This window comes from Staurois parvus, unplaced genomic scaffold, assembly GCF_062004578.1.
Source record: "Staurois parvus isolate SC_StPar_1 unplaced genomic scaffold, SC_StPar_1.0 ptg000372l, whole genome shotgun sequence".
Lineage (NCBI taxonomy): Eukaryota > Metazoa > Chordata > Amphibia > Anura > Ranidae > Staurois > Staurois parvus.
Genome location: NW_028318168.1, coordinates 2,441,401 through 2,467,705, shown reverse-complemented (window position 1 = coordinate 2,467,705; position 26,305 = coordinate 2,441,401). Strand labels below are relative to the sequence as shown.

The window sequence follows — 26,305 nt, the reverse complement described above, 5'->3', positions numbered from 1 at the left end:
ATGTGATTAGCTGTGACCAAATCACAGCTAAGCACAAAAAAAAAAAAAAAGCTGAATGAATCGATGTCATTCAGGTAAATGCTTGCTTATAGCAAAGTAATTCTTTGCTATAAGCAAATTGTTTTAAAAAAAAAAAAAAAAAAATACTGATCACTTCCCCAAAGTAGTACAGTGTTACTATGGTAACATTGTACTATTTTGGTCATAGTAAAATATGAAAAAAAATCTTAAAAAAAATAAAAAAAAATGTAATAAAAAATTAAATATAAAAAAATTAAACAAAAAAAAATATATATATATATTTTTTTTTTTCATACTGTCACCAGTCAGTGTCGCTGTTCACCGCCATGCCAGTTATATGATGACGCTGTACTGCACTGGTGACAGTATGTAAAAAAAAAAAAATAGTGAAAATAATTTTTTTAATTTTTTCATTTTCAGAAAAATTATGACAAAAAAATACAACTTCAAAAAACTCGCCATGCCTCTTATGAAGTACGTCGGACTGTCTACTCTGCAAAAAGGGGTCATTTGGGGGATATCTGTATTATTCTGACATTCTTGGACCTCAAGATATTAGATTGGCTGTCAGTACTTCAGGATTGATCAATATTCAGATCTATACCATAGTTTGTGAACTCTATAACTTTCCTACAAACTAAAAAATACATCCTAATTTGGGTTATTTTCACCAAAGACATGTAGCAGAATACATCTCGGCCTAAATTTATGAAGAACAATTATTTATTTGTAAACTTTTATAACAGAAACAAAGAAAAATGTGTTTTTTTTTCAAAATTTTTGGTCTTTTTTTGTTAATTTAGCAAAAAATAAAAACCCCAGCGGTGATTAAATGCCACCAAAAGAAAGCTCTAGTTGTGTGAAGAAAATGATCAAATTTTAGTTTGGGTACAATGTTGTATGACCGCGCAATTGTCATTCAAAGTGTGAGAGCGCTGAAACCTGAAAACTGGCCTGGGCAGGAAGGTGTAAAATTGCACGGTATTGAAACAGATAATTATCCTTGCTGGATGCTTGCATTCCTGACATAATATTGAAGCCACTAACAATTAGATCGGCTGCACCTGGGAATTGGGTCTCAGCATTTGCTAAGTGCTGCAAGATGCAGTCATAGGACACAGCGATCACCGGCAGCGCCTGGTGTGCGCCGCTGGGGGCAGGCAGGGGGGGTGTGTTCTGGAATGATGTCCCAGGATTACACAACCGCGCTGTAGCCGTCCTTCGGCTATAGCGCGGTTGGGAACCGGTTAAGCACTGCTTGTAACAGAGGATAGGTAATATTGCTGCCAAATTTTGAAAGCACAAACTAGGGAAGAGTTGTTGGAATGCATCCGTCTGGCTCACTCGTTGATCAAGGCAGAGTTTTGTATGGAGAAATGCAGCCACTCATTCAAATCTATGCAGCGTAGCATTCCTCAGGGTAGTGATGACTACTCCCCTCCTTTTAGTGTGTCTCAGGTGGAGCCCCTGGTGTGGAAGATGATAAACCCTATTTCCTTGAACATTCAATTTATTCACAAGAGGCTCTGCTAGATTGTATGAATGCAGTACATTCTCTAGTCAGGCAGGGGAATTGTGAATTGAGTTTTGTTCAGCCCCTACTTTAAACCTGGTCAGATATTACCTATTCAGCTTCAGTTAACATGAACCAAACTACTTCTGCCTCTAGACACCAGTTTGCTCAAAGATCCCCTTCTCCGTCACCCATAGCAACCACAACTGCAGCACAGTATGCTTTGCTTCCAACTGCATTTGACCCTGTGAAAACCCCCTCTACTACCCCATTGCCCCTGGCAACCCCTCAGAAATTTTCCTTTGCAACTTATTCTCATTTTCCACTCTCTCCATCCTGCTATTACTCCCCCATCTGCTGCAAAAATCTGTTCATAGCCCTGCAATCACTCAAAAGACTCCAGTGTCCAAACCTAAAAAGAAAAGGACATTTTTTCCAAATCACACAATTCTACCTCTGTCCTCTCTTGTCTCCATGCAAGCTGTTCAGTTCCCACCTGGCACAATGCCAGCTGCTGCAGTCCAGCCTGCCACGAGGTCAGCTGCTCCGGTCTAGCCTGCCATGAGATCAGCTGCTCCATTCCAGTCTGCCACGAGGTCAGCTGCTCCGGTCCAGCCTGCCATGAGGTCAGCTGCTCTAGTCCAGCCTGCCACGAGGTCAGCTTCTCCAGTCCAGCCTGCCACGAGGTCAGCTGTTCCGGTCCAGCCTGCCACGAGGTCAGCTGTTCCGGTCCAGCCTGCCACGAGGTCAGCTGTTCCGGTCCAGCCTGCCACGAGGTCAGCTGCTCCGGTCCAGCTTGCCACGCGGTCAGCTGCTCCCGTCCAGCCTGCTAATGGTCAGCTGCTCCGGTCCAGCCTGCCACGTGGTCAGCTGCTCTGGTCCAGCCTGCCACGTGGTCAGCTGCTCTGGTCTAGCCTGCCACGCGGTCAGCTGCTCCGGTCCAGCCTGCCACACGGTCAGCTGCTTCGGTCAAGCCTGCCACAACGCCGGCTGCTCTGGTCAAGCCTGACACCATACCTGTCACTCTGGTCCAGCTCATGATAATTGAGCCTTCTTCCTTTTACACCCTGTTCCAAATTATTATGCACATTCTATATAAGTGTCACAAAGATTAAATATTTTGTTTTTCAGTTTAACTCATGGATGGCATTGTGTCTCAGGGCTCTTTTGATCACTGAAAACAATCTCGGACACCTGTGATAATTAGATTGGCCGGTGAGCCCAATTTAGGGAAAAACTACTAAAGGAGGGTGTTCCACATTATTAAGCACAGCACCATTTTCAAGCAATATGGGGAAGAAAAAGGATCTCTCTGCTGCCGAAAATAATGAAATAGTTCAATGCCTTGGACAAGGTATGAAAACCTTAGATATTTCACGAAAACTTAAGCGTGATCATCGCACTATTAAGAGATTTGTGGCTGATTCAGAGCACAGATGGATTTGTGCAGCTAAAGGCACATTGAGGAAGATTTCTGCCAGATCCATGCATCGGATCCAGAGAGCAGCTGGTTGCATTACATAGCAGCAAACAGATATTTGAAGCTGCTGGTGCCTCCCCCACAGACATCAAGGTGTAGAGTCCTTCAGAGTCTTGCAACTGTGCATAAACCTTCTATTTGGCCACCACTAACCAATGCTCACAAGCAGAAACGGCTGCATTGGGCATAAAAATACATGAAGACTAATTTTCAAACAGTCCTGTTCACTGATGAGTGCCCTGCAACCCTGGATGGTCCAGATGGATGGAGTAGTGGATGGTTGGTGGACGGCCACCCTGTTCCAACAAGGCTGTGACGTCAGCAAGGCGGTGGTGGAGTCATGTTTTGGGCCGGAATCATGGGAACAGAGCTGGTCGGCCCCTTTAGGGTCCCCGAAGGTGTAAAGATGAACTCTGCAAAGTATGTGGAGTTTATGACTGACCACTTTCTTTCCTGGTACAGAAGGAAGAACTGTGCTTTCCGTAATAAAATCATCTTCATGCATGACAATGCACCATCTCATGCTGCAAAGAATACCTCTGCATCAATGGCTGCTATGGGGATAAAAGGAGAGAAAGTCATGGTGTGGCCTCCATCCTCCCCTGACCTCAATCCTATTGAGAACCTTTGGAGCATCCTCAAGCAAAAGATCTATGAGAGCGGGAGGCAGTTTACATCCAAACAGCAGCTCTGGGAGGCTATCCTGGCATCTTGAAAACAAATTCAAGCAGAAACTGTCCAAAAACTCACAAGTTCAATGGATGCAAGACTTGTGAATCTGCTATCAAATAAGGGGTCCTATGTTAAAATGTAACGTGACCTGTTAAGATGTTTAAAAAGTTAAAATGTTAAAAGTTTGATTGAAATAGCTTTTGATTTCAGTAAATATGCTGCAAACACAAGAAATGACAATTTTCAGTTCTTTACAACCTATAAAGTGTTACTTACTGTGCGTAATAATTTGGTACAGTGCATTGTAAGTTTTTTATGTTTAAAGAAAATACTGTTATCATTAGGAGGTTTGTTCAATAAAATTTGAATTGTACTCTTAACCTCCCTAGCGGTCTGATTATGTCCATATTTATGTGCTCAAAGCGGTACATTTTTTTGCATGGAAATATGTATTTTTTTTATTGTAGGTCTGTAATTTTTAGGAATAACTCACTGAAATCTGTCCGAACAAGAGTCTAGTAAACATCCCCGGCATGTTACAATTTGAAACACAAAATCATACATTATAATTTAATAAATACTCATAAAAAATAATAAAAAATTTAATTCAATAATATAATCAAACCAAAAACACTGACATTTAAATTGAGCACAAAGTTCGCACATCACTGAGCAAAGTCGCAAAATCGTTTTCAGTGTCTGATGATGAATTTCCCCACGAATCATTATCACTCAATTCTGCAAGTGGTTCTAATTTACTATCGCTGTTCTCTAGCTGGTCTAAAACCGCTTTTGCCCTAAAGGGACGCTTTTTGGACGCCATGGACGTTTCTCAATTTCCAGGCAGAAAGAACAGTAAAAATGCAGGCAGGGCACAGGACAAAGCACTCTGGACAAAATGTATGTGAAATGGTTTGATACAGTAATGTTTTACTATGCGATTTTAGTGTATTTAGTGAATGTCACTTTTTGTCATTTTCAAATTTCCCGCCGTTCCGTCCCTCATACGTCCCGACACTCGCAGGGGACAGAACCCAGATGACAGATGCCGGCATCCGCCGGAGGACATTGCCAGGGACACTGCAGGAGGGAAATCGCGGGAGCGCAGGACAAGGTAAGTGATCGAGGGATCCCAGAGCAGCGCCGCATGGTAAGCCCAAGTGTAGCTCGGGGTTACCGCTTGTGGTACTGAAACTTTACCCTGAGCTACACTCGGGAATACCGCCAGGGTGGTTAATAGTTGATAACATGAGAATTATGCTGACTGTTATTTACATCAATTATTTAGGTAAATGAGAAAAATATAATTTGCATAATAATTTGGAACAGGGTGTACATATGGGGGATTCTCAGCAACCAGGCCTCACCCTACGGCAATTCCATCTGTTCAAGCCTGTCTTAGGAGTACCATCCAACCTTTGGACAGACTGCTTCATTCCACCAAGTGGGGGCCTCGTCCTTTGCTCCAAGGCAACCTGAATCCAACCTGTGTGCCAGTGACCCAGCTTAACCTTAACTATATGTCACCTGCTGTCCAGCCAATAGGTTCTCTGTCCACCAGGGGCGAACTGACCATTTGAGCGCTCGGGCACTGCCCGAGGGCCCGGGGTCAGTAGGGGGCCCCATGAGATGCCCCTGGTTCCTTTCATTGGCGTTTTCATAGGCTTTTTTCGGTGTGGGCGAGGACACAGGGGCTTCATGATCCCCTATTGCCCAGAGGCCCCATAAGTTGTCAGTCCACCCCTGCTGTCCACCATCCAGTTTGGCTCCATAGCCCTTCTTCTGGCTGATCAAACTGACCTCTCTGATTCCCTGACCATTTCTCAGGCTGATGGCATGCTGCCTACTAATGGAATACAGTCCCTTTCTATACTGCCCATCAATGGGATTCAGTCTGCCACTGGTGCCCTGCTGTCTGCTGCCAAATCTGCCACAGGTGATGTAACATCTGCCAAGTTTGCCTCACATGCTCCTTTGCCTGTTGCACAGCTTGGTGGTCCTGTGTCTGCTGTTCAGCCAGAAGATCCTGTTCCTGATGCCCAGTCTGAGATTCCTGTTCCTGATGTCCAGCTAGAGCAGCGGTTCTCAACCTGGGGGTCGCGACCCCTTTGGGGGTCGAACGACCCTTTCACAGGGGTCGCCTAAGACCATCGGAAAACACACATTTCCGATGGTCTTAGGAACCGAGACACCGCTCCTCTAGCCGTCTCCAGGTGTGGGCGGGATGACATGCAGTCCCTGTCATCTGGACACACCCCGGGATCAATCCTCGCCGGTGATTGGCCGCCGGAACTGTAGCTCAGGAGAGGCACACAGGCAGCCAATCACCGGCGAGGAGGTGGAGCTTGGAGAGGAGGAGTCGAGCGGCACCGCGAAGATCAAGCGAGTGAAGAGGAGGAGAGCGGCCGGAGAAGGAAGACATCTGACCGGTAAGTGTCGGTACCATGGGAGAGGGAGGGAGCGAGCGAGCCCAGGCTGGAGCAGGGGTCAGCAAGGTAAGTATCATTGGTGTCAGTGGGAGGAATAGTGCCCCATCATTGGTGTCACTAATACCAATGATGGGGCACTATTCCTCCCACTGACACCAAGGATGGGGCACTATTCCTCCCCCCACTGACACCAAGGATGGGGCACTATTCCTCCCCCCACTGACACCAAGGATGGGGCACTATTCCTCCCCCCACTGACACCAAGGATGGGGCACTATTCCTCCCCCCACTGACACCAAGGATGGGGCACTATTCCTCCCCCCACTGACACCAAGGATGGGGCACAATTCCTCCCCCCACTGACACCAAGGATGGGGCACGATTCCTCCCCCCACTGACACCAAGGATGGGGCACAATCCTCCCCCCACTGACACCAAGGATGGGGCACAATCCTCCCCCCACTGACACCAAGGATGGGGCACAATTCCTCCCCCCACTGACACCAAGGATGGGGCACAATTCCTCCCCCCACTGACACCAAGGATGGGGCACAATTCCTCCCCCCACTGACACCAATGACTGGGCACAATTCCTCCCCCCACTGACACCAATGACTGGGCACTATTCCTCCCCCCACTGACACCAATGACGGGGCTCTATTCCTCCCCCCACTGACACCAAGGATGGGGCACAATTCCTCCCCCCACTGACACCAAGGATGGGGCACAATTCCTCCCCCCACTGACACCAATGACTGGGCACTATTCCTCCCCCCACTGACACCAATGACGGGGCTCTATTCCTCCCCCCACTGACACCAATGACGGGCACTATTCCTCCCACTGACACCAATGACGGGGCACTATTCCTCTTACTGACACCAATGACGTGGCACTACTCCTCCCACTGCAAAATTACAGTTATGAAGTAGCAACAAAAATAATTTTATGGTTGGGGGTCACCACAACATGAGGAACTGTATTAAAGGGTCGCCGCATTAGAAAGGTTGAGAACCACTGAGCTAGAGGATCCTGTTCCTGATGCCTAGCTGGAGGGTCCTGTTCTTGATGCCCAGGTTGGCTGTCCTGTCTCTGGTGCCCAACCGGAGGCTCCTGTCCCTGATGTCTAACCGGAGGGTCCTGTGCCCAATGACCCAGCTGCCTTTGACAGTCCTGTGTCCAACAACTTGCCTGCCTCTGAAGATCCTGTTCCTGATGACGAGCCTGCCTCTGATGGTCTTCTGCCTGATGCCCAGCCTGATGGTGCTCTGCCTGATGCCCAGTCTGTCTCTGATGGTTTTCTGCCTGATGCCCAGCTAGTCTTCTAGGGTCTCATGTTGCTGTCCCTCTAGCAGCCATTTGTTGCGCCAAAGCTTGATAATTCGCATACCCACTTTGGAAGTAAGAACTGCATTCCCCAGTTCAGCCACAGCAGTAGAAGCCTTCTTGTTTCCATCTGAACCTTGCCCTGACCTAGGTGGTATATCTGCAATCCTAGGTGCATTAGGGGACCCTTGCTGAGTAACCAATGTCTTGGGTAGACCTGTGTGGCTGTTAGAGGGTGGAACAATTTCTGTCAAACCAGATGTGGAAGGTCTGACCGCATGGCAGGCTGGACCATAGCAGCTGACCACATGGCAGGGGACACCCTGGCATCAGTGATGTTACATGGATCAGGGATTCTGGTGTCAAGCCTTCAGCTGGCCTTTAGGGTCCCATTGTTGGGACATGTGTTGCATTAAAGGCATGGAGATTTTGGATGTTGAGCCTCGTCAGCTTTAGGCAGAGTGTCCAATTGTCAAACCTGTAGACTTTCTTTACATTCTAAAGCAAAATTAAGCACAGGTCTAGTCTGGATTATGGTTAATGAATAGCTGGAGAGGAGTTGATGGCAGTGTATGATAGCTCTAATTTGTAATGAAATACCATCTTTGTTGTAAGAGCATATGTTGTATATACATCCTAAGTATAAATCTGTGTATGTACTTCTCGTTAACACTTTTACTGCAAAGTCCGTGCGGTGTACGGACCTACAGCACCACTTCCAGCTGGTCAGGTTCTTATGCCATAGAGACCTGTCATTTCTCCTTCTGCTAAAAGCTGAAGGGGCTAGAGAGCCAGTGATCAGAGCTATTCAATGAAAATGTTCCCCCACTCCCCAGCCGATGCTACCGCTTTCCTGTATCTTCAGCCTCCCCACCTCCTGCCACTGTTCTTGACATCTTAAATGCCCCCACTCTTTTGCATGCTTCCCCCCCAGCACCATCCCCCCCCTCAACCAGGACCACTTGTAGTTAAAAATGTTCAAATACATCGCCACTGCCACTCTGGACCCCCCCCCTGCAATGTCCCCCCCATGATCTCCTAGCATCCATCTCCGCTGTTCTGCTGGCCGGCATTCCCTCCTACCCCTCCTGCTGGTTACAGCTGCTGCTGGGGCAAGAGATTGGTGTCAGGATGTAGAGCAGAGGGGGCTGGTCAACACCAGCCCCCTTCCTTTCCTGAATGAATGTTTGGTACCGATCACTTATGTGTTAATTCAGCACCTAAGCATAATAAACAATGTTTGCTATGCTTCAGTTTGTGAATGAATAGGAGTCTCTATACAGAGATTTCTATTCATTCATTTGCAGTGCAGCTGAGACTTCAGAGAAACGGACTGTCTACAATTGCAAGGCTTAAAAAAACAAGCATTTTTTTTTTTATTCTACAGGTCATGCGCTTATAGAAAATGTGTAGTTTAGGGGGTCTTTTACAAACTCTTAAAGCTGTAAGTGAAAAATTAAAACCTTAGATTTTTAGAGTAAATTGTTTTTATTTACAGTTTTGCACACCTTCAGATTTCACAAATTTCACCATTTCACAAAAAAGCACAATCTAAAATGTATAAATATTTGTTATTTATTACCTCAATACAGTTTAAGCTTTTATATTTAGCATGACTTTGGCAGTAATTTTGTAAATGTTGCCAAGTATGTATCCACTAATAATGATTTTAGTCTATTTTTCGCTATGTTTGATAAAACATTTGCACAAATATCACAGGGCTTAATAAAAAAATCAATAGCACCTTCGCTTTATTCTAGTGGTCCTATGCTTTCAGAAAATGTATGATTTGGGGAGGTCTTTCGCAAACTCTGAAGGCTGTAAGGGAAAAAGAAAAGAGCAATGGAAATATTGAGTCCACATAAGTTTAAAAGTGGAGAGCAGGGCCTGGCAGCGAAAGGGTTAAAGAGTCAACTTTAATCTTTGAGCTTTGCTAAAAATTCCTTAATAAAGGGGCTTTAAAAAACTGGGAGGAGGAGGGCACCTTCTTACCCATCCTCTGACCTATGAAGGCTAGCTGATCTGGTGCTCTAAAAACGATCCATCAGACTGCCAAAGTTTTCACAGCTACTTTCTTAACATTCTGCAGCTCCAGCCTGGCAAGTCCGTGATTCCAATGGGTCTTCTGAAGTTGAAGCTGTATCATAAAACCTCTTTTTTTTTTTTCTGACTTTGAAACTGCCTTCGTACGAGAGAAATATTGCCATCCTTGATTCTGCAGTATTGTAGCTCTTATATTTGTTCTTTTCTTGTTAGGAAGCCTTGGTGTGACAAAGGCTTGCCATTGAAAAGAAACTTGTTCCACTGTGACAGAATGACATCCCTTTAGATATCAAATTTAATATGCTACACTGATGCTGACTGTGAAGGGGTTTATGTACCTGTGCTCTGCTTTACTGCTGACAACCACCTCTGTGCTTGAAGAGGGCACAGTAGCATGCTGACATTGAAGGCAGAATTTTGTCAAAGCTGTGATGAATAACCAGCCATAAAAAGAGAGAAACTAAAAAATGAGTTTTCAAATGCATGCTTTAATGTCCAGTACTGATCCGTTCACTCACTTCTATTTACAACTTTATTAAAAAATAGATTTCAGGAGTCCATTAGGCAGTTTGTTATAGTTATATTTTTGCAAAGCAACAACTGCATGACAGTCAGTCGAAAAATACGTTTGGAAAATATTGTATTTCCTGTTATGCTGCCTTTTCTTTTGAAAGTATTCTAAGTTATTGCAAGAATTTTATTGATTTCTCTTTACAGCCCAACTCCAATGAAATCTGTTTTCCTGTTTTGCATAGAGTGGAAAAAAGTGTTTAAAACTGTAGTCATAGGAAGGAGTTTTTCTTTCACTTTATTTGTTGTCAGTGGGACAGGTATGAGTGAGTAAGGAAGAATTCCGTCTTATTTTTTTTTTATACTGCGCAGTCCCACAACTTGAAATTGACTTTTGACAAATAAAAAAAAGTAAAGAAAAAAGAAAAAAATATAGGTCTGAATAGGTGGCAGTAGTACCTCCTGGATGCCCGTCAGCTGCTGCTGCCCTTGAACAGTGATGCACTGTGGTTCGCTTGTCAGAGGGCGGTAAGTTTTATGCCAGTGTAAAAGAGCCCTTAAGAACCTGCATTCCTGCTATATTTTTGGCATCCATCACTATTCTCATTTTTTTCTTTCCTTTCTTGCTCTAGGGCTTGATTTACTAAAGACAAATGGATTGGTTACTTTGCAAGTAAAGCTGAGCATTCCAAGGGAATTTTTACCAAGACTTAGTGAATAATATGAAGCTCTGCTGACTTGTGTCATCCATTCACGTACATGCAAAAATATTTTTTTTTCCCTTGCACGTGATTGGGTTATTTTTTGCAAAGTGAAATTTCACCATATTCATTAAGCCCTGGGAAAAATACACTTGCAAAGTGCAACTTCGATTGCAAAGTGAACATCCTGTTTGCTGTTAATAAATCAACCCCATACCATATGTCTTACTTTGCCATGTGCAGGTGCATTTCTTCACCAGATTTCCTTTTTGCATCTTTTACAGCTACTATTGCTGCAGCTTTGACTAGTTACTGTATATCTCTTTATCAAATAACAGTAACAATAAAACTAGCCATGAGACCTGGGTTTGTGTTCCCTCTGGAGTAGACTTCCTGCGTGGTGAATGCTTTGCTGCAGGCTATTAATTGTTTAAATGTGTCACACGGTACCCATAGGTCTCATAACAGACGGTACTGGTGAGAAGTTGTCAGTGCTTGGGAACATTGCACAGCTGCAGTAGCAGTAAAATGTTTTCATAGATAAACAGATTTATTTTGAGAACTCTTTTAGCCATGTAATTGTTTTGTTTTTTGTTTTTTAATAAATCATCGACTCATTTTTTTAATAGGTGCCATTTTAATTGAATACAGTATTGTTTTTCCTATAAAGGCATATGAGCATGCACTAATCAAGCCTTCACATATGGTTTTCATACAGACTTCTTTATCAAACCTGTATTTCTTTGTTAATTACTCCGTTTTGTCTTTTTTTAAGTTCATGAAATAGTACAAGTATGTTAAGCAAGTTGTTTTCACATATGCTGTTTTTTTTATGTGTCACCCCAGTTCTTAATGAATGCTCTGCTCTTAAAACGGTGCATCTGTTTCTGTTGTTTTCTAATAAACTTTCAATTAAGATCTTACAAGATTTACTGGTTTATTTTCCAGGTTCATGTGAACTGTGATGAAACCACTCTTACATTTATTGCTGATGTTTTAGCAAGAATTGCTTCAACTGAAGCAGGCCTTTCACTTCTGCTCTATGGTGAAAAGGAGTACACCAAAAACAGGTATTCTGATAAAATAAAAAAAAAACTGTTTACAGTGATGGCATATTCGAACAAATCGAAGAGTGAAGTACATATATACAAATACAGTATAATTTGTAATATAGCTAAATCAATAGAATTATATCCACAGCTTGCTGTCATTTCCTATTTTGAAAAAACAGTTGGACCATAGGAAGGAAACGACAGCCATATCCAGTGCTGTGCATCATTGCCCCTGGCAAGCTATATGTAGTTGCAGCCACACTGTGTTCGCCAGCTTCTGATGAATGGTATATAACCATGAGACATTCGGATCGCTGAGAATGTTGATTTTGTTCCTTATCTTTTATGTTGGCATGCTCTTCACATAATTCATTATCTTTTTTTGGTCATTTTTAATATTTCTTAAAACGGCATTTTTTTTCTTCATTATCAGTGCATCTCAAGACTTTCTAACCAAAGCAGACATGCCCAAGTGGAAATCCTGCTTTTTATCAGCATAAGGACAGTTCACTATCTGTTAGTGGCCTGTTAAGTCTTCTCTATCACTTTGGGAATTTGGTTAGAATAAGCCTGCAATTCTTTTTCCTGCTTTTTATGTAATCATTACACTGTTACCTAGCAACCTTCCTTTTTTAGTCATGTTATTATTATTATACAGTTTGCTCAGCACTTTACAATATAATGGGAGACAATACAGTTCAATACAAGAGAGTTAGGAAGGCCCTGCTCCTTGGATCTTACAATCTAAGAGAGAGGGGCTGGTGGTACAAAAAGTAATAACTGTGGGGGATGAACTGATAGGAGGAATAGAAGATTCCGTTATTAGCTGATAGGCTTCCCTGAAGAGATAGGTTTTCAGAGATCACCTAAAAGTGGGCAGAGTAGGCTATTGTCGGATAGATTGGGGTAGAGAGTTCCAGAGGATGGGGAGGCTCTAGAGAAGTCCTGGAGATGAGCATGGGAGGAAGAGACAAGGGAGCTAGAGAGCAGCAGGTCATGGGAGGAGCGGAGAGGATAGTTTGGGTGATATTTGAAAACAAGATTGGTGATGGCATTTGGGACAGAGTTATAAATGGCTTTATGTTATTGGTAATGTTTTTAATTTTATTCGTTGGGCAATGGGAAGCCAATGGAGGGACTGGCAGAGAGGAATGGCAGATATGGAATGGTTTGTAAGGTAAATGAGTCTGGCAGCAGCATTCATGATAGACTGCAGAGGGAATAGCCTGCGATTAGGTAGGCCAATGAGAAGGGAGTTACAATAGTCAAGGCGAGAGATAACCAGGGAGTGAATAAGTATATAAGAAAGAACGGGTGTATCTTGGAGATGTGGCGGAGGTGAAGTCTACAAGATTTGGACAGTGATTAGATTTGGGGCTGAAAGGACAGATGGGAGTTCAGGATTACACTTAGTACCCTAACATGAGGGGAGGGACTGATGGTTGTATTATTGATCTTGATGGAGAAGTCAGAGGATGGGGCACAGGCTGGAGGGAATAGTATGAGCTCTGTTTTGGAAAGATTTAGTTTGAGGAAGTGGAGTGACATCTATTGTGATATGTTACTTAGTAGGTTAGTAATGCAAGAGGAGACTGAAGGGGTGAGGTGAGGAGTAGAAAATAGATTTGTGTGTCATCAGCATAGAGATGGTACTTAAAGCCATAGGAGTTTATCAAGTGACCAAGGGAGGAAATGTAGATGGAGAAGAAAAGGGGTCCAAGGACAGAACCTTGAAGAACCCCTACAGAAAGAGGAAGTGGAGAGGAGGAGACAGAGTTTAAGGTAACGCTGAAGGAGCGCTGCAATAGGTAGGAAGAGAACCAGGAGAGAGAAGAGTCTCAGTGGCCAAAAGAGTGGAGTTTTTTGAGGAGGGGATGGTCAACAGTATCAAAAGCAGCAGAGAGGTCAAGTAGTAAGAGTATGGAGTAGTGGCCATTGGTTTTAGCAGTTATTAAATCATTAGTGAGTTTTAGTAGGGCAGTTTCAGTGGAGTGGAGTGATCGAAAGCCAGACTGCAAAGGGTCAAGAAGGTTGTTGTCAGTAAGGTAGGAGCTCAGGCGATCATAGACTAAGCGTTCTAAGAGTTTAGAGGTAAACGGGAGCAGGGAGATGGGTCTTACGTTTTTCAGGTTGGTGGGGTCCAGTGAGGGCTTTTTAAGTATGAGAGTGATCTGTGCCTGCTTTAGATGGGTGGGGAAGGCACCATTAGAGAGGGAGAGATTGAAGATGTGACTGAGTGAGCATAGGATGGAAGAAGAGGGTGACTGTAGTAGTTGTGAGGGGACAGGATCCAGGGGGCAGGTGGTGAGACGGGCTTCTGAGAAAACTTTAGTGACCTCTCCAGTAGTAGCAAGGTCAAAAGAGGAAAGTGTTGAGGGAGTTTTAGTATAAGGTATGCAAAGTGGAATAGATGTCTGTGCAGCAGAGATGCCCCTACAAATTGCATCACTCTTGTTTTTTAATTATTTGCAATCTTGTAAGCAATAAATGTGTTACTGGGTGGAGGTGGAGAAAGTAGAGAATTAAAAGTGGAGAAGAGACGATGAGGACTGGATGATAAGATGTTAATAAGAGTGACAAAGTAGGCTTGTTTGGCAGCAGGAAGGGAGGAATTGTATGTTAAGAAAGCAAATTTATATAGGGTGAATGCTTGCTGAGATTTGGTTTTACGCCACAATCGCTCCAGTGCATGACTATGTCGCTTAAGATTTCTGGTGTGGTCAGTCTGCCACGGTTGTAATGGTCGGGGCCTGGTACTTCGTGTAGTTAGAGGAGCAAGTGAGTCTAGTGTGGATGAAAGCAAACTGTTGTAGACAGCAGTGGCCAGGTCAGGGCAGGACAGAGGAGAGATTCTGTCACAGAGGCGGTCTGTTGCAGAGTGAAAAAGAGAATGGTTTAAGTTGTGAAGGTTTCTGCGGGTAATTGCTGCTTGGAGGGATAAGTGTTTGAAGACGAGGACACTAAAGGTGAAGAGATTGTGATCAGAGAGAGGAAATCAGGTGTTAGTGAGGTTGTAGGGAGTGCAAAGATGAGAGAAAACAAGGTCTAATGTATTCCCATCAGAGTGAATGGAGGACTGTATCCATTGTGTTAAGGCAAAAGATGAGGTTAGGTTGAAGAGTTGGGATGTAGCCGGGTTGTTCACATTAATGGGGATGTTAAACTCTCCGAGAATGATAGTGGGTAGTTCAGAAGAGAGAAAGTAGGGTAGCCAAGCAGAGAAGTCATCAAGAAAGCGCGACACCGGTCCAGGAGGTCAGTAGATCACTGCAATCCTCAGAGAAATGGGAGAAAACAGCTGAATGCAGAGTCTTGGAAGAAGAGAAGGATAGAGAAGGAGGGTTAAGGAGGATTTGAAAGGTGCTCATAGGTGGTCAAAGGTGCTGCGGGAGAAGCAGAATCTGCTGCTTGAAGCCAGGTTTCTGTAATTGCTAGTAGGCTAAGGGAGTGGGAGACAAATCATGGACAGAGTTGAGCTTATTACAGACAGAGCAAGCATTCCAGATTGCACATGAAAAGGGAGGGTGGTTTTTAGGAGCATGGGGATTGAGATTAAATTGAGTGGATTGTGGCTATTCCCGGAGGAAGGAGGGTGCCTGGTTTGTGGGTGAGATACTGTAGGACCAGGGTTTGGAGAGATATCCCCAGAGGTTAGGAGAAGAATGAGGGTGAGGAAAGTAAGATGGGAGTGTCCTGGTGTTTGGGTTAGCAGGTGAGTAAAGTATTAGCAGGAGGTGATGAGAGCAGTAGTAGGGAGATGGTAGAAGTGAGGGTGATATGTATAAGCTTTGGGGTGGAGCAGAGGGGTAAAGAAAGTAGCTTTGAGAGCAAAGGATAGTAATATGAAAAGGAGGAGTAGAGGGGGCATTTTAAAAGGTAGATGGAGTGGGAATGAAACTTGTAGGAGATGTTTCCCAGGGTGTTTGCTTGCAGTCCATCCAGCATGCAGTAGAGTTCTTTGTTGTATTTTCCTGCTGCCTGTGTTACCCTCCTTTAGTTAAACTGCTGTGTTCAACTGCTGTTTTGCACTCCATAAGAAAATTCACTGCTGTGTTCAACTGCTGTTTTGCACTCCTCCAAAAATGCACTCACACAGGACAATGCCCCCGTCTGCGACTGCACCCCCCCCCCCCCCATCCTGTGACCTCCCCCATAAGCTGGTCTACATTTATAGGGAGATGATCAAATGAGCAATTCTTCTCCTCTCACATTAGGAACTGATAAGGATCACATGAATTTGGGGGGAGGTTGGTCAAAACCAGACCAGCCACAGACCCAGGCCAAAGTCATAAAAAATGATTGATTCTCTGATCACAAAAAGGCAAAGAAGGTGAGAATCAATCACCACAAACAGACAAAAAGATATAGGACTAATTATCCTGAGTTTTGCAGAAAGTCAGTGCAGTGCAGGGAGACAGTTTAAGGTGGAGATCACATAACAGTATTTACCCTAAGTTTGTAGAAAGTCAGTACGTTGCAGGGAGACAGTTTAAGGTGGAGATCACATAACAGCATTTACCTTAAGTTTGCAGAAAGTCAGTGCGGAGCAAGGAGACAGTTTAAGGTGGACATCACATAACAGCATTTACCTGTGAAAAAGCAGAGAGGACATAATCAGGGGGCTGTGTTCAACTTCTGTTTTGCACTCCAGCAGAAAATGTACTCACACAGGACAATGCCTCATCTGTGACTGTTCCCCCTGTCTATAGTCATGTCTTACTCACTAAATGTAACTGTTTATGAGTATGAATTCTTGAATAATAAATATGTAGGGCTCTTCCTTGTCCTTAGTAAAAGCATAATTAAGGAGAAGGCTAACACTGACTATACACCTGTATCACTCACCCCCCTATAGGGCCCCGCTGATTTGGTCCCAAGGTTCTTTCCCCAATAAGTGCACTAGCAGCTAGGCGCACAGTCTCTCTCACTCATCCGACCAAATTAATTGTCTATTGGTATCCTTTCTTGATGCTTTATTGGAAACTTTAACCTCTCAAACATTCCTAGCACAGTCCTTGCAGCAGCAAGTGATGGGCTAAGCTGCACAGGGACACCATGAGCAATGCCCACTTTTACTACAAGCTGACTCTAATGCAAGAGGGATAGCAGCAGCACACAGTCACTGGGATCTTACACTCCAGTCCGTACTCACAAATGTCTCTGGATAGTTGGATGCCTCCTTCCAATATCGGCCAGACATTTCTTCTGTGAACTTCTCAGATCAGATCACTCAAAATCTCTCAGCCAGCTCCAGCAAAGTTTTTGAATGACTTTTTTATATGTTAAAAAAAATCTGAAGAATATATTTAAAAAAATAGATATTTTTAAATATGTATATTTTTTAAATATATTCTTCAGATTTTTTTTAACATATAAAAAAGTCATTTTAACATATATTTTTACATATATTTGTAAATGCACTCCAAAAATGTAGATTTGTATCTTTAAAGACATACAGTATATTTGAAATGTATTTTTATAAATATTATTATTATTATTATTATTAATATTATTATTATTATTATTATCTATATAATCTCTAGGTTAATTTTTATTATACACTTATCACTTATCCAGCTCCTGGCTATGATCATAAAGCCAATGTAATATATTGAAAGTAAGGTTTAAAAAGACTAATTGCTTTTACCTTTCTTTACTGTTTTTGTTGGTAAATCTTTGCCCATAGACCGCTCAATTCTATTTATCTCTTTTCAGTACCATGGGTGCCCATGTGATCGCTCAGTTTTCCATGAAACTTCTCAGTGAAGAAATTACTACCTTACCTGAGTCAGACATGCTGCCTGTAGTGAAAGGGTCCTTCATATTCGTGTGTCGCCAAATGTACCATACATGTGAAGGACTTCAAGTGCTGGCACCTTATCAGTTACATGAATGCATTGCTTCGGCTTGGAAAAAGGTAAGTTTTAAACAAAGAAATATTAAAAAAACAAAAAAAAAACAAAAAGCTATCCTGAGACAGCTTTTTAGTGTTTGCATGTGACAGTAGTGTACATTTCCTTTTTCAGAAATAATTCTTATGATTGGTTAAGGTTGCTTATATGTTTCCTGATTGCTGAAGTATAATAGAAAGGCAGAGCTGAGCAGCGTTCAATTCCATTTCTGTTCCAGCCATGCTCTAGCACGTGCTGAATGATAAAGTGGAAGCTTTTCATTACAACAAAAATAGAAAATTGTCTTTCAAAAGGCATTCATTCTTTTATACCTTCATTTTTTTCTATTTGTTTACCAGAACATTACAAAATTCTCTTGACCTTAGTATTATATTTGCTAACCTTGAGATGTACTTCTACTGGCATGTACTTCTACAATATCACGTGCAATCTTTTGTTGCACAGATATATTTGTAAGTTAAGATGTATGTAGTGATGAATTTATGTTAAGCAGGCGATAGATGGAGCAATTTTCTTTCCTGCAACCACGAGATTGCTTGATTCCCCCATCAACACAGTCAGTGTTACAGGGGAATCCCTCACATGGAGCCGTTATGTTAGGGGGATAGGTGGCGGACAGGGGGAGCCTTCCCTGCTGGGAGAAATCAGTGATTACTGCAAGCAGCTATAATAGCTGCTAGCAATAATCACATGTAAAATATGGCAGGCTGATTGTACCCAAGTTGCTCGATCGATCAACTTTGGTACATTGAGCCTGCCCATACATGGTTCAAATTTTGGCTGGTCCCTGCTGAGATTTGAATCGTCTATGACCGGCTTATTCACATACATCAGGGGCGTTCAACCTTTTGAAGAGTGAGGACCACTTAAAGTGCAGTTCCACTCACTCTGTAATAAATAAAAGTCAGCAGCTACAAAAACTGTTGCTGCTGACTTTTAAAAAAACAGCCACTCACCTGTTCCACGTTCCTGCGGTGCCCCCGCCACAGCCCGTTTCACCAGCAATCCTGTATCCCGGCATCTTTAGTGTGGGCACCCGGCTGTGACAGCTTGCGGCTTCATGTGCGATTAGTGCTGCGCTTCCTGAATGTTCACGTTGTCTTCTGGGACCTGTCACATGTCCCACAAGACAAGGGAGGGATGGTAGGAGGACAAAGTCCGCTTCCGATAGCCTAGGCGACAGAAAAAAAAAGAAAAACAACCTATATGTGGGTTAATACATTTAAGTGAGATCTGCGCTGGAATTCACATCATATGATTCATGCCTGTCATACATGACATAAACCAAAAATGTATAAAAGAAATAAGTACATTACTAATACATACAGTAATACACATAGACCAGAGTGATTCATCTATCTGGTGCAACATCCAAGTGACATACAAAATTCTGTGCAAACTTCAACTGTCCATGTACTAAAAAGTGCTTGATGCCCTCCTAAAATAAATACTTCATGCTGTTCTCAAGTAGATTGAAGGCAGCTTCATCCTTACTGTGCCCACACTCAAAACTCTCCAGAGCGTAAAGTGTTACTAAACCCAGGACCTTGTATTCACTCTAATTGGTCTCCCACAGTACACAGAACATGAAAATGCAATTATTTAGTAAATATAAACTGCTAAATGCCTTTTCTCATCAGAGGTTACAGCAGTCTTGTGACTTCTATCAGTGTTCAGCCAAGCACTAGCTAAAGCATGTAGGAGGAATTTTCTTTCTGCTCTACCAAAAGTCAGGACCCCTGTCCACTGTCTGGACAGGGCTGGTTGGCCCTGTGCTGATCACATGCACTCTCCCAAGAAAAAAAAACTCTAGCAATACACACCAAACTGAGCATGTGCAGAATGGCTATGGTTCAGTCTGTATTATCAGGAAATAAGAGGTGGTCGCTTAACCACTTGCTAACCGCACTATAGCCGAATGATGGCTACAGTGCGGTTGCTCAGTTCTGGGAGGGTGTCATATGACGTTCTCCCAGAACGTGCCCTCCCGCACGCCGCTCTCTGTGATCTCTGTGTCCATAGGACACAGCTGATCACGTGATGAGGTAAACGGTCAATTACAGTGGCCTTTTACCATGTGATCAGCTGTGTCCTATGACACAGCAGATAATGGAGTAAATACAGTTGCCGATTATTGGCAGCACTTTCCTCACGCTGTCACAGCGTGAGGAATGTACTGCTGATAGCCGGCAAATATGACAGAACAGATCGGCACTGATCATCAGTGCCCAGCAGTGCCCCCCATCAGTGCTGCCCAGCAGTTGTGCCGTCGGTCAGTTCCACCAGTCAGTACCGTCAGTCAACGCCACCTGCCAGTATCACCCATCAGTGCTACTTATCAGTGCCACCTATCAGTGCACATCAGTGCCGCCTATTAGTGACCATCAGCGATCATTGCTGCATATCAGTTCAGCATCATCAGTGCCACCTCATCAGTGCAGCCTATCAGTGCTGCCTATCTGTGCCACCTCATCAGTGCCTATCAGTGCTGCCTATCAGTGCAGTTTCATCAACGCACATCAGTGAAGGAGAAAAATTGCCTGTTTGCAAAACTTTATAATAGAAACAAGGAGAAACTTTTTTTTTTTTTGTTTATAGTGCAAAAAATAAAACACCCCAGTGGCAATTAAATACCACCAAAAGAAATCTCTATTTGTGTGAAATCTGCAGATGTTTGAAGTTCCGTCTAGGTATTTACAGTTTTTAACTTCTTAACAGCAGTCTTGTTTGTTTGCATTGTATTTTTCTAAAACGGTGATCTACCAAGCCTCAGGAGAATATGGGGATCATGTCACATACCATTTATTGCTACCCCAAATCACTTCCATAAAATACATATTTTTTATGATCTTTTGCATGGGATGTTTATATATGTGTGAGAGTCTGGGTGAGAAGATGGTCTCATGCTAATTGGAAGATCTCATTGACAAGCGTGTCAAACAAGTTCACACATTCTTTAATGTACAGCAGTAGTTAATACTACTTTGAGTTTCCATTATGGCAAGTTTGCTTTAACTCCACAGTGTTTTTTAGCTTAACACATTGAACACAGTAAAATAAGCATTCCTTAGCAAACATTCTTACCCCAGCACTTGCTGTTTACAGATTTTAATACTGCTCTTTCAGTGCTGCTTCCCTGAATGTCCAGTCTTAAGAGTTAACAGTGGACAGTGCAGTCTCCAGTCAGTCTATTAGCTTGGAGGAGGTGGAGCAGGGGTGTGCCTTACCATCCTAGGCTACAGGTTTATGTCTTTCTATTGATGCACACAGTGTAAGGAGACACAACTCCTAGTCCTTCATGTAAGAGTGGCTCCATAGGATATTGCAAGAAAGGAACCACCCTAAAACTGGAATCCCAGGGCATCAGCTTAACCTTGAACATAAGCAAGGAATAAAAGATGAAGTAAGTGAATAAATAAGCTGCTAAAAATGCTTAAAAATGTAGGTTTTAATATCACTTTAATAAGCCACAATCACAGATCTGAGCAGTGTTCCTCAGCACACTAACAGATGTGCTAATACGTGGTGAGATAGCCATTTTTTTATATTCATTGGAAAACTGTAACCAATAAACATGTCTATATTTTAATTGTACCATAAAATCATCTTGTTCAAAGTGATATTCCCAACACACTTTCCTGAAAATGTCTAAAGAGTGAGCGGGTGCTGTAGCGATCATCAGCTGGAGACCATGGAGACTTCAAGGCAAGCAATATGTCACCAGCACACAAGGAAACTCCATAAAAATTATATTTGTAATGTTGCAAAAAAGAACACATTGACATTTTTCAATAATGCTAGGTTCACATTGCTCTAAAAGTTTTCAGCCACAGGCAAATCTCAGCAACCCCCCTGTCCATCCTCATGCATGAACAGTGCCCCTTCCCCTGAGTTTAGTGATTGGAAAGCTGTGTTTTTATCCCTATGTATGCCAGACCATGTAAGTACACATAGTAATGTTGAAGCTTGCCTACTCCCTCCTGCTCCCCATGCATTCCTCCATTGGCCCATCACTAAGACTGGTTGCCTCATTGGCCTTTAAGAAAGTCTTGGGGGGGGGCACAGGTGATTGGTGACAGGTTTACTTTCTGTTAGTGAAAATTAAAATAACAAAATAGCTATATCACCACTTAGCATATACGATGGCATAAAAGTTTAGTCTTTTGATAATGGTTTTTCATGTTTACATTATGACAGATTTGTAGTAACTACAAAATTACAGACCAAATTTTGACTGTATGAATCTTTTTAATCTTGTCATTAAAATCTTCCTATTCACTGAGCTTGAGCTCACCAGTCACAAGGGAGATCCAGTTCAGCATTGCCTTTCCACCATGTACGCTTCCCTAGTCAGACCTTACCCTGACTACGTTCCTCCATTTTTTTCCCATTGGGAAGCTGATCTGGGAATTTGTTTCATGTCTAAGCAACAGGAGCGTATCCTTCATTTTGCTCAAAAATCTTCAATTACCTCTAGAATCCAGAAAACCAACTACAAAATCCTCACAAGGTGGTACAAAGTTCCGAAAACACTCCATGATTGTTGTTATTATGTGCCATCAACTGAAGTCTGAGTGCTAGTGACTTGATGAGTAAGAGCTCTAAAAAGAAGATGGCATAGTGCTAGTCTGGTGAGATCCTCCAGTGTAATTCCCTTAGCTGTAGTCAATGTGTCCAACTACCTAGTAATCAGTCTCCCTCTTCTTCTGGCTCCTTCCATCTTTCCAAACATTATTTCCTTCTCCAATGATCTCTCTTCTGACAATGTGACCAAAATATGATGTCCGCAGCTTCATCATTTGGGCTTCTAGTGACATAACCAGTTTGATCTCTTCCAAAATCCATGGTATGTGCCCTCAGATCCCAAGTGTTTGCTGGAAAATTGGGGAGGAGAGGGGATCCATGCTACATATTTTTTGGCAGTGCCTGAAAATGAAGCCTTTCTGGTAGAAGGTGACTAGCTTGATTAAGCAACTTACTTCCGTGGACATAGGTGACTACCACCCAGCTGCATGTCTACTGCATCTCTCTAGTAGACAAGTGAAGTCCTCTCTGATCATTTACTTGCTCCATGCAGCAAAGGCATGTATCCCGCTCTGCTGGAAGCAACCTAATCCTCCAACGAAGTTATGATATTATTATATTAGGGACATGGAAAACCTTACATCTACCTTACACAACACGGTGGAGACCTTCCAAACTACCTGGAGCAGCTGGCAATACTTTGTGTACACTGATGCTTACCTGTCTGCAGAAGAACTTTCTGTGTGACCCATTGAAACCCATACTTACCTTCCTATGAAAGGCTCTGTCCTCCTTTTCCCCTTCTCCCCGCGTCCTTTTCCATTTTAGCTCCTTTCTGCTCCCCTCCTCTTCTTTCACTTTCATGGTCAACAAGGTATTTTTACACTCATTTCCCCTTGACCGTTATATATTGCTGTGTTGAGATTCTACTTATCCTTTCTTCCATATGTGTTTATGTGATGAGATTGGCATAATGTGTCGGTCTAATTGGTTTGTACGTTGTTGTTTTGTTTTTTTTGTTTTTTTTTAGTACTGTTCTTTCCTATACACTACTTGTTTGGCATCTCAGCCTGCTCAGTTACTGATCATACTCAAGACGTGCCTACATACATTTTATATTCTATAACTGTGGGATCACCTTTGTAACTTGTCTTATTCAACACTACCTTCTGTTGTATTGACTCTGAATTGCACCATAAATGCTTTGTTACTCATGATCTTGTTCAGAAATAAAGAATTATAAAAAAAAATCTTCCTATAAGTCCTCATGCACACTGGATGTTTTTACAGCTGCTATTTTTGGCTTTTTGCATTTTTTTCTACAGCCAGTAAACTCCCCAGCATGTTATCCTATGTGTCCATGCACACATAGACTGTAATCAGCATTTTTGGCTGGAAAAAAACCCCAGAACTAGTGGGTTTCTAGAGGAATTTTTTAGCTGTAAAAATGCTCTGGCATGGTAAATCACGGCAAACTGGCGTTTTTGGACTTTTTTTGAGCAAAAAAAACTCTAAAATAATGCTAAATATGCAAACGTGACAAAATGCAGCAAAACACAGCTAAATGCTAATGCAAAAACGCTAAAAAATGAGGAAAAACAAGACTTTACACAGCTAACGTTACCAGCGTTATTAAAACGTCCAGTGTGCATGGAGCCTTAGCATGAGACCTTCTACTCACTCAGCCTTTCCCATATCTGTGAACTTTTTATCGAAATGATTAGAAACAATGTTGCTGTTATGGAAGTGACTAAGAGTAACAGTAGATAGCTTGTGACATGATCCTTATGTACTCCCGGGGCCTGGTTTCTTGATGCTCTGCCACCCCATCTCCTGTAATAGCTTATTTGAATAGATCACTCTTTAAAAAAAGGCATTGCAAATAGGCATTAAGCAATTGGTTTGACATTCTAATTATCTTTCTGACATAATTTCAGATGTAATAGAAATGCAGAATATTTTAGTATTTATTCAAGCATCAGTTTTGCTGATTGCGATTAGTCTTCTTGAACAGCAGTCTGATATATCTGAAAGCAAGTTTCCACTTCATAAATGTGGGTCTGGACAGAATACGTTTATTGGTGCTTCATACACTCATATTAGTACACTGATTAAAGTGCCCCTATATATTGTTTAGAATCAATTTCATTCATCCACATGGATCATAGTCACACCTGTGATGTCTTTCTGTCCACTTAAATGTCCATGTTATCATTTTTTTTCATGCTTTGTACTGTTAAATTTTATACAAAATATATTAAAGACAAATTTGCCTTTAAAGTGCCCCTATAGTTAAACGCTAACGCCTGATTGTCTAAAATGTATTCATTAGTACAATTTTAGTAAGAACCAGGGGCAGACTGAGAACTCATGGGGCCCCTGGGCAATAGGGGATCATGGGGCCCCTGTGTCCTTGCCCAAACTCAAAAAAGCCTATGAAAAAGGTATCGGGCATCTCATGGGGCCCCCTACTGACCCTGGGCCCTCGAGCAGTGCCCGAGTTTCCAAATGGTCAGTTCGCCCCTGGTAAGAACATACTATTCCTGATTTGAAGCAGCTGAGAACTTCCATACATAAAAAGAAAATGGTGTTGCGCTTCCATATACAGTACCTAAATACACTTAAAAAGGCATCATTATTGCATAAATAGAAATATCAGATGAATTCTAACAAAGAAAATATACACATCAAAAAGGACAATATCATGTGAAAATGTGCAACAAATATATATATGTGTAAATGAAAAATCACACACTGACGAAAATGGTGAGACAATAAACATGCATCCCTTAAATCAGGGGAAAAAATGACATAAATCACAAATAAAATGATGAATCAATGGCATAAATTATGCCTGGAAAAAAGTACTGTGAAGAACTTCCATACACTCTGTTTTTCTAGCATCACAGGTGCCTGTCAGGACTTTGACATCATCAGAGTCCTGCCTCTGATTATTGGTTTACACTGGTGGTGTCATCGGTGGAGTCAGACCTAGAAACAATAATTTCCTGATAATAGCTTGTACCTCTAATAGTATTGTGGGAGTCTTACTGTGACAAAGCATTGTGGAATGAATGATAAAGTGGGCCTGGCAAATGAACAGCTGCAGAACGCCTACTCTAACTATTCACAACTGGCATGCCTCAGACTGTTTCAGGGATATTGTTGCCTACTTTCTTATGGTCATTTAAAAAAGTGCTTGCTAAACCTTGTCAGTACCTAGTTTTAACAAGTATGTTTAAGCATTTCTTATGACAGAACAAAGCCTAAGCCGGCCAAAGCAAATGGCTGTGAATGTTGCAGATAAGGCAGAAAAAATGGCTTGTGGGCATTTTCTGGGCTTTTATTTAGTGTTCTAATAGACTTGCATCATCAGCACCAACAAAGCCAGAAGCCCAACCAACTTTGCAGTGTTTTTTTTAATTTAACACAAAGTGATGCTGAAACTATAGTATTCATCCTTGTATACACACATGAGCACTAACATTACAAAATAATGACACAAGCATTTTTTTTTTTTTTTTTTACATTGCTGAAGCTTGGACATTTCTGTAAATTGGTGCCCTACTGCTGATCTTCTTCCACGGTGATCCTGGAAAAAAATGCCCATGTACACAGGCAATAAACAATTTTAGACCAGTTTAGGATTATGACATTTTATATCGTACTGTGCTGACATTTGAGCTGGATAAGTGTCTATTTGAATGTGGGACAGTAGGGATGATTGTGGCCACATAAATACAATAACATTGGTATGTGCGTCTGCTTCTATTCTACCTTTCTCAATCTTGAAGTTTGAAGTAGATGTCAGTAGTCTGCTTCTGTTCTATTTTCACATTTCCAAGGATGGATAAATCTGTTACAAGCTAAGGAAATCCAACTCTGATGCCGAGCTGCCAATTCTGCATAGATATATTTAGTCTATGATGGATATACATCTGAAAGATCAATCTAGCTAAATTCAGTCTACATTTGGTACTTCTTATTTTGAATAATTGTTCAGTGGTTAGATAACAGACTGTATGCATGTCTAAACTGTATGTAATGCTTATGACTAGCTTAGTGCAAACAGCTAAATGCAGTTGTCCTGTATATATTTTAACTTTTTTACCTACCAAAGAA

General features: G+C 42.3%; 1 protein-coding gene across 2 annotated transcripts in view; it reads left to right on the top strand.

Moving 5' to 3' along the window:
- Positions 1-26,305, top strand: part of TBC1D32 (TBC1 domain family member 32) — a 471,851-nt gene that overhangs the window by 105,843 nt on the left and 339,703 nt on the right. For both annotated transcript variants that reach the window (XM_089685349.1, XM_089685348.1), the window contains exons 16-17: positions 11,644-11,765; positions 17,463-17,664. In XM_089685349.1, the coding sequence (XP_089541475.1) occupies positions 11,644-11,765; positions 17,463-17,664 (324 nt within the window). The remainder of the gene's footprint in view (positions 1-11,643; positions 11,766-17,462; positions 17,665-26,305) is intronic.